At 41.5% G+C, this 15,049-nt stretch overlaps 1 protein-coding gene across 7 annotated transcripts in view; it reads left to right on the forward strand.

Annotated features, from left to right (window-relative positions):
- Window positions 1–15,049, forward strand: part of focad (focadhesin) — a 240,760-nt gene that overhangs the window by 174,158 nt on the left and 51,553 nt on the right. For all 7 annotated transcript variants that reach the window (XM_069926741.1, XM_069926735.1, XM_069926745.1 and 4 more), the window contains 2 exons: window positions 5,873–5,950; window positions 9,314–9,385. In XM_069926741.1, coding sequence (XP_069782842.1) covers window positions 5,873–5,950; window positions 9,314–9,385 — 150 coding nt within the window. The remainder of the gene's footprint in view (window positions 1–5,872; window positions 5,951–9,313; window positions 9,386–15,049) is intronic.

Here is a 15,049-nt window from a genome sequence, read left to right on the forward strand (position 1 = left end):
CAAGTCCAGTTTTTCTAGCCTTTCAGCATATGTCAACCCCGCCATCCCTGGAACTAACCTTGTAAATCTGCGCTGCACACCCTCTATAGCTAGTATGTCCTTCCTCAAAATTGGAGACCAGAACTGGACGCAATACTCCAGGTGGGGTCTCACCAGGGCCCTGTACAACTGCAGAAGGGCGTCTCTGTTCCTATACTCCAATCCCCTCTTTATGAAAGCCAACATGCTATTAGCCTTCTTCACAGCTTTCTGAACCTGCTTGCTAGTCTTCAGTGACCGGTGAACAAGTACACCCAGATCCATTTGCACCTCCCCACTCCCTACCTTGTCTCCATTTAAATAATACTCAGCTTTCCTATTATTGCCCCCAAAATGGATAACCTCACATTTGCTCACATTGAACGTCATCTTCCATTCAGCAGCCCACTCCCCCAACCTGTCCAAGTCCCTCTGCATTTTCCTGACATCTTCCTCACACCCCACACTGCCACCCAGTTTAGTGTCATCTGCAAATTTGCTCATGTTATTAATAATCCCCTCATACAAATCATTTACATAAATTACAAACAACTGAGGACCCAATACCGATCCCTGCGGCACTCCACTCGTCACATCCTGCCATCCTGAAAAAGACCTGCTTACTCCAACCCTTTGTTTCCTATTTCTTAACCAATTTCCTATCCATATCAACACCTTACCTCCAATACCATGCTCCCTGATCTTTCCCACTAGTCTCCCGTGCAGTACCTTATCAAAGGCCTTCTGGAAGTCCAAATACACCACATCTACTGGCTCTCCCAAGTCCACCCTCTTTGTCACATCCTCGAAAAATTCCAGAAGGTTAGTCAAGCATGACTTACCCTTAAGGAATCCATGCTGACTAGCCCTTATACTATTATTTCTGCCTAAGTGTTCTGCTATTACTCCTTTTATGATAGATTCCAATTTCTTCCCCACCACTGACGTCAGGCTGACCGGTCTATAATTTCCCGTTTTCTCCCTCCCTCCCTTCTTAAAAATCGGCACCACATCAACCACTCTCCAATCCTCAAGGACCTCCCCCGAATCTATGGAACTTTGGAAAATGTCAACTAGTGCTTCCACAATTTCCATAGCAACTTCTTTAAGCACCCTGGGATGCAGTCCATCAGGCACTGGGGATTTATCAGCCCTCAGTCCCAACAATTTACTCACAACCTCCTGCTTCTGGATCCGGATATCCATTAGATCCCCTACTTCCCCAGGAAAGTTCCCCAAGTCTCTTGATACTGCATGACCACTACCCCCTAACTGACCATAACCTATATCCTCCTTGGTGAAGACAGTTGCAAAGTATTTGTTAAATTCCTCAGCCATCTCCTTGTTTCCGGTAATTATTCCACCCTTTTTCATTCTTAATGGACCAATTTTAGACCGAACCAATTTCTTCCTCTTCACATATTTAAAAAAGCTTTTGCTATCCTCCATTATATTATTTGCTAATTTCCTCTCGTACTTCATTTTCCCCTCTCTTATGACTTTCTTAGTTACCCTCTGATGCTCTTTGAAGGTTTCCCAATCCTCTAACTTCCCACTTCGCTTCGCTATCTTATACTTACTCCCTTTGGATTTGATATTGCACTTGATTTCATTAGTTAGCCACGGCTGCCATTTGCATCTCCTAGAGCCTTTCCTCCACTTTGGAATAAATTTGTCCTGAACCCTGTGAAAAATGTCCAAAAATACCTGCCATTTTTCCCCAGTTGTCCTCCCAGCTAGTGTATCTTTCCATTTTATTTTGGCTAGCTCCTCCCTCATAGCTGCATAATCCCCTTTATTTAACTGCAGTACAGATGCTTCCGACTTCCTTTCTTTTTCCCTTTCTAAGTAACCAGCTCAAAAGTAACCATACCATGGTCACTATTCCCTAATGGCTCCCCTACATTGAGGTCACTTATTAACTCTGCGTCGCTGCACAGCACCAAGTCCAGAATCGACTTCCCCCTGGTAGGTTCCTCCACTAGCTGCTCCAAGAAAGTATCTCGTAGACATTCAATAAACTCACTCTCTTGTGTTCCTGCCCCCATCTGATTATCCCAGTCCACTTTCATGTTGAAGTCCCCCATAACTACCGTATTGCTACCACTTTGACATGCCACTCTTAATTCCTGATTTATATTTCTACCGATATCTGAGCTACTTTTCGGAGGCCTGTAAATGACCCCCATTATGGTCCTCATGCCTTTACAATTTCTTAATTCTATCCAAACAGACTCTACCCCACCTGTTTCAATGTCTTTCCTTTCAAACTCCTGAATTTCATTTCTTACCAACAGAGCTACCCCACCTCCTCTTCCTAACTTTCTGTCTTTTCTATAGGATGTGTACCCGGGAACATTTATTTCCCAATCCTGCCCTTCCCGCAGCCATGTCTCCATTACTCCGACCATGTCATAACCTCCCATTGCCATTTGCGCCTCAAGCTCATCCATTTTATTCCTTACACTCCGTGCATTCATACACAATACCTTGATACCATATCTCCTTTCTCCCTCCACCTTTGTTCTCGAAGCACTTGCCCCTACTCTCCTATCGCTTTTAGTTCCCTTTTTCCTTATTGTTTCACCGTCTAACGGAACCACCCCTATATTCACTCTCCTATCTGCTTACCTATCAGTCCTGTTCCCTTCCCCCTGCCAAATTAGTTTAAATCAAATCCGACAGCATTATTAAACCTAACTGCCAGTATATTGGCCCCCGTTGCATTCAGGTGTAAACCATCCCTCCTGTAGAGGTCTTGTCTTCCCCAGAAGAGATCCCAATGGTCAATGAACCTGAATCCCTGCACTCTGCACCATTCCTCCAGCCACACATTTAACCTCCTGATTTTATTATTTTTGCCCCCACCCACGCACAGCACAGGTAGCAGCCCCGAGATTACAATCCTGGAGGTCCTGCTTCTTAACCTCCTTCCGAGCTCACGGTAGTCCCTCTTCAGGATCTCCTCCTTCATCTTATCCACGTCATTTGTACCCACGTGTATCAGGACTTCTGGCCTTTCACCTCCCCCCTCCCAGGATACTCTGAACCCTATCCGAGACGTCTCGCACCCTGGCTCCTGGGAGGCAACACACCATACGGGAACACTTGTCAGGTTCGCAGAATCTTTTGTCTGTTCCCCTGACGATGGAGTCCCCAATGACCACCTTATTCCCCTTCCTTCCTTTCCGCACCACCGGTTCCCTTGGTGCAACCTCTGGCAGGTTATCTTCCCCAACTACATCCAATACACTATATTTGTTGCTAAGAGCAGTAGCCACCGGGGTGCTCACCACAGAGCTAGCAACTTTCCCCCCTCCCCTGACAGTAGTCCACTTACCTGACCCCCCCAATCCAGGGGTAAGCACTTCCCTGAGCGTTGTATCTATAAATTCTTCACTCTCCCTGATAAGCCTCAGATCATCAAGCTGCAACTCCATTTCTTTAATTTTATTCTTTAATACTTGTGTCTCGTTACATCCCCTGCAGGTATGTCCTGTGGGAAGATTTAAGGTCCTGTCACTTACCTCCTCACTCTCTCTTGCGAGCCTAAGGTCATCAAGCTGGAGCTCCAGTTCATCAACTCAGCCCCTAAGGAACCCCACCTCTTCTCACCTGGCACAGATATGGACATTTGGGAGGGTGGAAGTCACCCATGGCTCCCACATCTGGCAACTTGAGCAGAGCACTAACCCCATTGGCATGGCTCAGCCTTTTAATGTAATGGAATGTACAGTGCACTCACCTAGGAAGGGCTAATAAAAACAGCCAACCTTTCTCTCCACCTGCTTTCGCCGAAGCCTGATGAGTCAAAGCCTGGAAGTCCCACTCCTTCACTGTGCCACTCACTCGCTGGGCCACTCGCTCGCTGGGCCACTTGCTCGCTGTCCCTCTTATTTATTGGCCTTTTACCAATTAACCCCTACACGCACTCCTGTACGCCCGCCCGACCAATGGCCGCCTCCGACGCCGACTCCTCTCCGCAGGCCCCGGTAAGAGACTTTTAAAAAAGCTTTCTTACCTGCCCCCGACTCTTTTCTTCTCTGTCCTTCTCCTCTCCTCCTCTCCTCTCCTCTCCCGACTGCAGCTGGATTTTTGTTGCCAACTTTAAAGACCATGCTTCCAGAAGGAAGTCAAGGCTTTTAAGAGTGGACAGAGGAGGAGACTGTTGGTATGATACCACTGTTAGGGGAGTTCAGTAAAGTGAGAATAGAGTAACTTGAACTATAGAAAACATTAATGGTTAATTGTACTCAAATTCCTGGAGAACTTTGAGAGAGAGAAAAAAAGAAGAAACCCTAGCCATTTCTGTTTGTTGTTTACATTAACAACTTGGATATCAAGGCAAGAGGTATGATTAGTAAGTTAACTGATAATCCAAAAAATTGATAGAGTTGATAATGACAAAGATGGTTTTCAGCTACTGAATGAAAATGATCAGCTGCTACATTAGGCAGGGCAATGAAATCTTGATTCTGGGAAAGTATGAGGTGATTATTGTCTTTGGAGGTGAGATGGTTCAGATGCATACACCGTAAATGATGAAGTTATGAGAAGTATTGAAGAACAAAGGGATCTCAGCAACACTTAAAAAAGGTGGATACTTGTCTTCATTTGTGGGGTATGGACAAAAAGCGCAAGGAGTTTTGGTATAACTTTATCCAACTATGGTTATGCCACAGCTGGAATATTGTGAGCAATTTCAGCTAGATACTGAGAAACTTCCTCCATTCCCAGGAAAACAAGACAACACAGGTCTGAGGTGGAGAGTAAGAGGTTTAGAGAGAATCCAAGGAAGATTTTTTTCTACCCAGAGTGTCCTTGCACTGCTTGCGAGGTGAAAGAAGCAGGTACCCTCGTAATATTTAGAAGCATCTGGATGAGCACTTGAATCACCAAGGTGCAATTGTCTATGAACCAAGTGCTGGTCTATAAGATTGACACAGATTGGTTGGTGAAGACATGGTGGAGTAATGGGCTGGTTTCTGTGCTCTACGACTAGTCTCCATTCACAAAAGAATTGATAACTAGAGAACATCGATTAAAGCTAATAAATGAAAGAAACAGAGATGAGGTGACAAAGGCACTTGGAAGTCATGTGACCCAGTCAACCAATCAGCTAATGGCAATGCAAGACATTTCACCTTGGCACACTACCACAGTTTGAAATGAATCACAGGAGATAACAGACCTTAGCAGAGTAAACATGAAGGAATTGGCACAAAATTTCTTCATGATCGTTTCAATGTTATTACAGGAAGTATTGTATTAAAGCATTACAGAAAATATTATAACTGTACACACAAATATTTTTACAGTTGTGATTTTCCTTGGCATTTTATTATCAATAATATATAAAGCATTTTCAGGGTATTTGTGTATGTTCAACCAATGACTACAAGTGCATATTTTTGTCACGAACCTATTTTTGCAATAATTCAGATGGTCTAATACAATACACAGAAGTACTTGAGAAACTCAGCAGGTCACACATCCATAGGAAGTAAAAGGCAGTCAACATTATTGGCCTGAGCCCTTCATCAGGAATGTGTTGTGTATTGCCAGTAATTATATAATATTATCATAGCCCCCAATAGATAAATTATCATGAAATATAACTCAGATTAATGTACATCCAAAATGGATGAGCACCCATGTAATGTTAAAATTATTTGGATATTATACCCTTGAAATAAAGCAGGAGGTGCCCTATAAATGATACATTATTTACAGATGACCTGCCATAATATCCAGTGCTTCTGCAAACTGATAATTGTTGTATTCAGTGCCCATTATATGACAATTTACAGCAAATTTATTGAAGCTTTTTTATTTTTTATTTTCCATACTTAAGGGTTGCCCAACAATGCATCGATTAGCAGCAGTAAATGGACTTATTGCTTTGGTGGGATCTGAATGCTCTGTGATACAGGTAAGTGCATTGTTTGAAATTAGTTCATTTGTGCATTAAAATATTTGGAATGAACACATTAGACAACATAATAATGAACTCTACAGTGGTCTAAAAATTCGATTGCACTATTTGTGGGTCATTTTGAATTACTCCCACAACTGGGCACTTCTAGTCAGGAGAAAATCTTGTATTCTGACACTATTTCTATCCAAGAGTATCTTGGGATGACATCATTTCCTGCATTATTGCGTTTCAATTGTTGAAAAACAAGGCACTCTCAGGTTTACCCAGCTCAGTGCTGTATTGGAGTATTTTTCCATTAATTATATAACTGCTGTCATTTCCATCTTAGTGCTGCACCAAGCCCCACCCATGATCCCCTGAATATGCTCCTCCCTTTGACCCAAGGCCTGGACTCCTCGCCTCATGATCTGCCACCATGTACCCATCAACATTCCATTGCTGTGTCAACACTTTGATTTTACCCCCACTCCTTCATGAACAAACACCAATACTGGTATTTAGCCCACCTTTTCCTGATTTCTACCCATAGCCACTCACTCAGAACTATTTAAAAACCTGGAGCAGCTTCTCAGTTGCTGTGGTGAGGGATGGGGGTGAGCAGCAATCAAAACAATTGTTATCCTGCTACTGAATCCAGCGGGCCTCCTATTAAGGCATGAAGGTGGTTCTAGGTCTGTGTGGTTACTTGACTAATGGTAACATGGAGTTACTATAAAGTTCAAATAGGTTTCTCCTCCATGTGGCTCAAGAAAATATTTGGTCAGGCTCTTGCTGTTTGCGAGTAAGTACGATCTCCATAATCTTTGGAATTTGACAGTAGGATTAGAGGACAGTGTTGGAGGGAAACCATCCTATAAGTTCTTGGGTTAAAACAGCAGTGCAGTATCTTCTGGAGTTAACTTTGGAGTTATGACTTTTTTGTGCAGAAAGCGATCATTGGAGGTAAGTCACAAGAAGATTACAAGCAGTCCCCAGATTGAAAATGTCCGATTTACGAACAACCAGTAGTTATGATCCGGCAAGTCGACCGGAAGGAGAATGACATCTATTTCCAGTTCAAGTGGAACTCTCTTTCCATTGGCTAGCTTTATCTGCTGAATTAAGTTTCTGCAGAGCAGATTTCTAATCAGTATATCTGTTAGCCAAGCTTTGTTGAAGCAAGTTATTCTCTGAAGGATATCCAGTATCTGACATACATCCGTCTGAAGCCATAGTATTGTGTGATAGATTACCAATGTTTCCTCAATCGTCAAGCGGCTGGTGATGCACATCCACTGTCAAGCTACACCACACACAGCCTGGGGAAAGCAGCAAACAGGCAAAGGGATGAGCAGCCCGGCAGAGGGGAGGGAGGGAGTTGGGGGAGAAGAATAAGCTGCAGCAGCAGTGTGGGCTATGCGATGCCCCTGTCAGGCTACACCACACATGGCCTGGGCAAAGCAGCAGGTAAGCGAGGTGTCATGGGGGAAGGAAGAGGGGAGTGAGGAGTGAGCGAAGTAACTGGGCGCGGATGGGAAGGAGTGAAGATGCAGGAGGACCATGGGGTACCTATACTGTAGCCACCTCTCCATCATCTTCTCCTGTAGGTGTTAACTTTTAATCATGATCTTATGACTGAATGTAATTACTTTTATTATTGTGTACAGTATTATTACCTGTATTATTATGTACTGTATTATGTTTTTTGTAATATTTTATTTATCATTTTAAATATATTTAACAATTAACAAGCCTACCAAATACAAAACATCAAGAGAACCCTTCCCTCCATCCCCTCTCCTCTGTATAAGTTCTATTAAACAGGGAAAGAACAAAGAAAAATAATCACAAGAAGAGCATCCCATTGTCAATGCATATAGTAAAACATGATAATACCACACTGTTAAAATATTTACAGAGGTGTACTGTCTAACCAATACCAATCGTTACCTTATATTGGTGCCAGTGAGGTACCTATATGCTCTAAATAAGGCTGCCAGATCTTTAGGAAGCTGTTTATATCCCCTCCTGAGATTATATGTGAACTTTACAAGTGGGATGCAGCTATTCATCTCTAAAGACCACTTATCCATGAGTAGATGAGAGTCAGACTTTCATGTTACTGCTTTGCACTTCATGGCCACACAAATTGCAATTTCTGTGCTAGAGGCTCCAGTAGTTCAGTGGTTAGAGCACTGGTCTTGTAAAATAGGGGTGATGAGTTCATTCCTTGCTGGGGCCTCACCTCTGTGAGGGGCATTGGACAGATTGGTGACTCTCTATCTTCCTTATGATAGACAAAGTTTAAAAATTTCATGTATGTTACATTCTAAATGTTGTATTATGTGACAGTAATAGAACCTTTACCTTTATTCTAAGATAAACATTTGACTAACTGTTGCTAAATAAGGACTTTTGACTAACTGTTGCTAAATAAGGACCGAATGTACATGTTCCGACATGCATACAAATTCGAATTAAAGACAAACCTAGGAACAATACTCATTTTTAACCCAAGGACTGCTTGTATCACGTATGATCATCTTTGGTCACAATTCTTCTATGGGAATTTTCACTTCCTGCTGTAGGAACTGCTTTGCACCCACAGAAATGTGACAGAAATAAGTATCACATGCATCCAGGCAGTGTAAAAAGCTGAGGTGATCAATAGCGATAGGTGGATCCAGACAAGGAAAGATGAAAAATCAGATAGAGTCAGGAGAGAGAGAGAAGTGTGGAGATGGTGAGAGAGGCTGGGAGGTCCAGATGAAGAGCCTCGACTAAAATATTGACTGTCCATTTCCCTCGACAGATGCTTCCTGATCTACTGAGTTCCTTCAACTCATTGTTTTTGCTCCAGATTCCAGCATTTATAGTCTCTTTTATCTCCCTTTTATTTGCTTCACTAAATATTATTTGCTATCCCAAGTTTGTTAACTTTCGTCATATTGCTTAAGAAGTATAGAAAAATGGAGAGGAGATGAACCAGAAACCATGACATTTACTGCCTTTGTATCAGGTATTAACTATTTAATGAGTCTCCTGACTGGCTCCTCATAAAATTTACATTCATCCAACTCTGCCTCCTATGCCTGAACTTGCATTGCTCCATTCACTGATCATCTCTGCACTTGTAGATCTACAAGCCATCATGTTTTCAAATCCTTCCATGTCCTTATCCTGTCTCAGTGTATTTTCCAAATAAAATTGAAAACATTATTTAGTGTCTGGAATATTGTCACAGTAGAAATCTTTACACTAATAACAATCTTGTTTCTAAAACAAAAGTGCAGATAAGAATTTATCAAGTCTCTGCAGCTAGGTTAATCTCTTGAATGTAATACCGTCTAATTACCATGTGTTGTTTCTTTCATACAGCTGAAGACTGAAACAATCCAGTCCTCCCAGTTTCAATCAAAGATGAATGAGGTTATCAGAGCAGTGACACAGGTGATGTTTTGGATGTTTGCTGTATGGTTTTAATGTAGTCATTGAAGTGATCAGCTGTAGGAGCTTGAGGCCAGTGAAAGATTGCCAAATCAGAGATGCTGTCAGGCTTATGATTCCCTTTCTCCACTTTCCCCACTGTCCTGCAGGTGTTATGGTCATGAACATTAATAACTCCTAGAAACAAAGTTCAGACAAACTCCAGCCTGCTGACAATCATAAAAGCCACTGATGCTGGAAATCTAAAATAAAAACAGAAAGTGACAGAAAAACTCAGCAAGTCAGGCTACATTTCTGGGAAGAGAAACAGAATCTAAATCTACGTTGTTGCATTTTATACACTGCTAAGAAGGGCGACAGTTTCCCACAGTCTTGTATGTGTGTGTGTGTATATATATATATATATATATATATATAGATAGATATACTATATGATATACCTCTATATATATATATGTATGTATGTATGTATGTATGTATGTATGTGTGTGTGTGTGTGTGTGTGTGTTGTTATGGGCCCAGAGAACTCCAAAACAGAGCAGCAATAGAAATTCACCATGACAAATGGTTACTTAAACAAAAGTTGTTTTAAATTATCTTTAAACATAAAAACAGGATCAAACTTTAACTTATTTCCATTAACTTAACCCCCTTCTAATTCTAAGTGCGCGTGTATGTAATGTGTGTATAAGTTCAGAAAAGTTATTTGATTCACAGTCCAATCTCACTTTTCACTCTTCCAAGTTCATCCATATCAGGCAATTCTTATACTGTGCACAGATTTTAACATCCATGAATCTTCACCAGGCTTTGGTGCTTGAAAGGTAAATGATTACAGCTCAGGAAGGTTCTTGTTGGTTTTCAGAGAGAGATTCGTTGCTCGTTGGATATAAACTGATTCCTTCCGACCAGCCACTTCAGTGCCTTGCTGAAGAAACTTGGCCCATCGGGATTTTCCAGATGATAACCTCTTTCTTTAGGCTAGTTCCTTTTCTGATTTTCCCTATCTCAGGTGAAACATCACTCAGCCAGCCATTTCTTCTTGTATGGACCACAAGGGCTTTGAATAGGCTGAAGTCAGAACTCACAACCCGTCTTCCAAAATGGGATTTTTCCTCAAGCTTGCCAGCTTGTCCTGTTCCAGTCCCAGTTGCTGCTGCTGAACTGCAGAACTGAATTCTCTCTCTCTCTCTCTCTCAGAAAAAAGCACATGACCCTCTTAGAACAGCAAACTGCCTTCAGATAGACTGCGGCACCGGACCCAATATTTCAAGTTCATTCATCTGTTACTTTACAAAACAATAATCTATAACTCCAATTAACACCTACTTGTGAAGTCCTTCAGCAAAGCAGTTTCCATTGTCTTTACAAAGGCATTTGGAGCCTGGACTGTCTGGCTTGAGCAGAGCTCTGGCATTTTAAATGAGATTTGTTTTGAAGTGTTTGTATATGACTTACACTAAAAAAAACCCTCATCATTTATCTCCTTTAAAACATATCTATATACAATATAGAATATAACATAATCAGCCATGCTGTGTATGTGTGTGTGTATATATAAATATATATATATTGTGTGTGTGTGTGTATAAATATATTTATAGTGTGTGTGTGTGTATAAATATATTTATAGTGTGTGTGTGTGTATATATATATTTATAGTGTGTGTGTGTGTGTGTATAAATATATTTATAGTGTGTGTGTGTATATATATATATTTATAGTGTGTGTGTGTGTATAAATATATTTATAGTGTGTGTGTATAAATATATTTATAGTGTGTGTGTGTGTGTATAAATATATTTATAGTGTGTGTGTGTGTGTGTGTGTATAAATATATTTATAGTGTGTGTGTGTGTGTGTGTATAAATATATTTATAGTGTGTGTGTGTGTGTGTGTATAAATATATTTATAGTGTGTGTGTGTGTGTATAAATATATTTATAGTGTGTGTGTGTGTATATATATCCTTCATTATTTTATATAAATTTCATTTGAGCAAACATCAGTAACCACTGCAGCATTGATTTGAGTGGATCTGTCTATTCTTAAGGCAATAGAGAACCTGTTTTTTTTTTCAAAAACTGGACCCAGTTTTAAAAATGGAGAGATACCAATGGATGTTCCCATTTGTGTTTCTGCCTACTGGCAGAGGAATTCATTCAAATACAAGTTGCTTTCTTGATTTCAACTTTGAAGTGACTGCAGCAATTGACCTCAGCAACAAAGGTTGGCAATTTTCTCTTGGATCTGTGGTTAGTCTGGTTGCTTTAATTGTGAATAAGTATATGTGGAACCCTGTGGGATCAGTTGATTTTACTGGTGAGTAATAATGCAACTGATTTCCACTGGTGATGGTACATTCAAAAATATTCCAAGTAGCAATCAGTAACGTAACTTGAAAGTTTTAATTGCTCATTAGTTTCCATTATCTGTCTTCCATCTAGCTCCACCCTATTGTGAAGTTTCCAATCAAAATGGAAATTAGATTAAAACATGTTGTTTTTGTTTAATGAAGAGCTGTTAAACTTTTAAGTAAAAAATTTTCTCCTGCTATTTTAATTCTTTTATGCATGGTTTCCATATGATTATGAGATGTACTGTACTTGTGTGAGGGCCATATGAACAATTCTGTTTATTTCTATCATTCATTTTCTAAGTATTCCAGTGATAGTGTTTTATTGGATTGGGTTTTTTTAAATTTTGGTTGTATTAAGAAAAATCATCTGCTTTTATCCCACTTTGTCATTGCAGCAGCTCTGAACTTCCCCCAATCATTACGGAGTCTGGAGATTGGTCACTTGTGGCACTTACACATACCCCCTCTCCACAATCTGAAATTGTTCTCCAGACGACTCTGGTTACACCTTGGAGGCAGGGAATCAACTCTCCAGTAGGAGACTTGTCACATGTTTAAATATTATAATAAGGCCATGTCCCCCTGCATAGCTGCAGCTAAGGAGAGCAGACCCTATCTAAAGTGAACCCACACAAGGCAATGAGACCAAACCACAAACCTGGTCAGGTATTGATGGAATGCACAGACCAACTGAAGGAGGTCTCCTCCTCCTCACTGATTATCAACGCAAGTTCAACCCAAGGATGCGTGCTTAGCCCACCGCTCGACTCAACAACCTTGCGCTCAACATTAGCAAAACTGAAGAGATTATTGAGGACTCTACGAGGAAAACAGGGGAACACAACCCAGTCCTCATCAAGGGCTCAGTACTGGAGAGGGTCAAGAACTTCAAATTCCTGGGTGTCAACATCTCTGAGGATCTATCCTGGATCCTTCATGTTGATGCAATCACAAAGAAAGCTCATCAGCGGCTCTACTTTATGAGGTGTCTGAGGAGATTCGGTATGTAATGGAAAACTCAAAAACTTCTATAGGTGTTACCGTGGAGAGCATTCTGGCTGGTTGCATCAATGCCTGGTATGGAGACTCCAAATCTCAGGACAAGAAAAATCTCCACAGGGCTGGTAACTTGGCCTGTGACATCACAGGTACCAGTATCACCCCATTGAAGACATCTACATGAGACGGTGTCTTAAAAAAGTAGCCCCTATCCTCAAAAACCCCCAGCACATAGGCCTTCCCCTCTTAACTCTGCTGCCATTGGGAGCCTAAAGACGAGCACTCAGTGGCACAAGGACAGCTTCTTCCCCTCTGCCATCAGATTCCTGAATCATCAATGAACCAAAGACACTGCCTTACTTTTTGTGCACTACTATTTTTTTTAAATATATTATTGTTGTAAGATGGTTCATAATATGAATGCTTGCAATGTGATGGTGCCCCAAAATACCAAATTTTGTGATTTGTTCATGACAATAAATTATGATTCTGATTCTGAGGTCTGTACAGACATTTTCAACATGTCACTGCAGCAGTCCGTTGTCCCCGCAGGTTTCAAGACAACCACCAACGTCCTGGGACCCAAAAGGACGACAGTAACAGATCTCGATGACTCCCTCCTAATGGCACCTATCTCCACCATTATGAAATGTTTCGTGCATCTGGTGATAGAATGCATTGAAGCACACCTCCCATTGAAATGGACCCATTTCAATTCGCCTTTTAGTGGAACTATTCCATTAATGATGCGATAACCTTGTCCCTCCACTCCATTCTGACCCACCTGAAGAATGACACATCATTGACTTCATTGACTTCAGCTTAGTGTTTAATACCCTAGAGGCTGGTAGAGAAGCTACCCTAGATGGGTCTCAACACTCCTCTCTGTTACAGGATTCTGGACTTCCTTACAGGAAGAGCAGTCTGTCAAGGTCAGCAGCAGAACATCGAGCACCGTTATGCTGAGCATTAGGGCACGTTAAGGCTGTGTGCTCAGCCCACTCCTATTCATGCTATTGACCCACAACTGTAATGCTACATCCAGCTCAAACAGAGTCAACATAATTGCAGATGAAACACCAGTAGTTGGTCTAATCAGCAACATCGATGAGTCGCATTACAGAGAAGATGGGGAAAATCGTGTGATACAGTTGCATGAATAACAGCCTGAATCTCAATGTGGTCAAGTGAGATGATTGTGGACTTCAGCAGGGCCAGGTATGGCAACCCTCCATTGCACATTAATAGCTCAGTAGTGCAGAGAGTAGAGTGCATGAAGTTCTTGGGAGTCCACTTAAGAAGTGACCTATCCTGATCACACAAAATCTCACTTGTCAGGAAGGAACAACGGTGGCTGAACTTACTGAGAAGTCTGTCAACTTTCTACAGGAGCTTCATTGAGAGTGTCGTGACTGGCTGTATCACGTCGTTATACGGTTGCTGTAGAGCATTGGATTGGAGGTCAATCCTTAAGAGCAGCAGAGAGGATCACTGGGGTTTCCCCCCCCCAACCCCCTCATCGACCTGATCTACCAGGATCATTGTTTGAAGAGGATTCACAAAGTTGCTGAGGACCACTACCACCCCTCACACAGCATCTTCCAGTACTTTCATCAGGAAAGAGGTACAGGAATATCAGAGCCAGAACCACCAGGCTGAGAAACAGCTTTTTCCCACCGGCAGTGAGCCTCCTGAATGACTGAAATGAACTGCTCATACAATCCCTCCGAGACTCTACCATTTATTAAACAATATTTATTTATATATATAGACTGCATGTGTATCGTTTGTCTGTTACGTTTGGATGTGTGTCTTCATGTTTTTGCACCAAGGACCAGAGAACGATGTTTCATCAGGTTGTACTTGTACAATTATAATGATAATTTAAACTTGAACTTTAACCTGCAGTATCCATGTTCAAATATTTCCCCAGGATTTGCAGCCTTTCTTGTTTGAGTTTAATGTAAATAGTCAATTTTATTTGAATCATCAGCTGCTCTTCCCTGAAATCTCAGCCAAAACGGAGGATGGAGAGGCTGGGTCATGCTGAGTGGTTTTGTGATTTCAACCACCACCACCACTCATTCTCTTTATTTGCCCTTCCTCCACAAGTTCTTTTCTGTCCCACCACCTCCCTTTTAGATTTTGCTCCCTTCTGCTCTATTTCCTAGCCCTGACTGTGGCTTGTGTCTGAAGGAGTCCTCACCCAGCAGCCTGCTGGATCAGCCAGGAAACCCATTCAGAATCAGAATTTATTGTCATGAACAAGTCATGAATTTCAGTGTTTTGTGGCAGCGTCATAGAGCAAA

This window comes from Narcine bancroftii, chromosome 1, assembly GCF_036971445.1.
Source record: "Narcine bancroftii isolate sNarBan1 chromosome 1, sNarBan1.hap1, whole genome shotgun sequence".
Taxonomy (NCBI): domain Eukaryota; kingdom Metazoa; phylum Chordata; class Chondrichthyes; order Torpediniformes; family Narcinidae; genus Narcine; species Narcine bancroftii.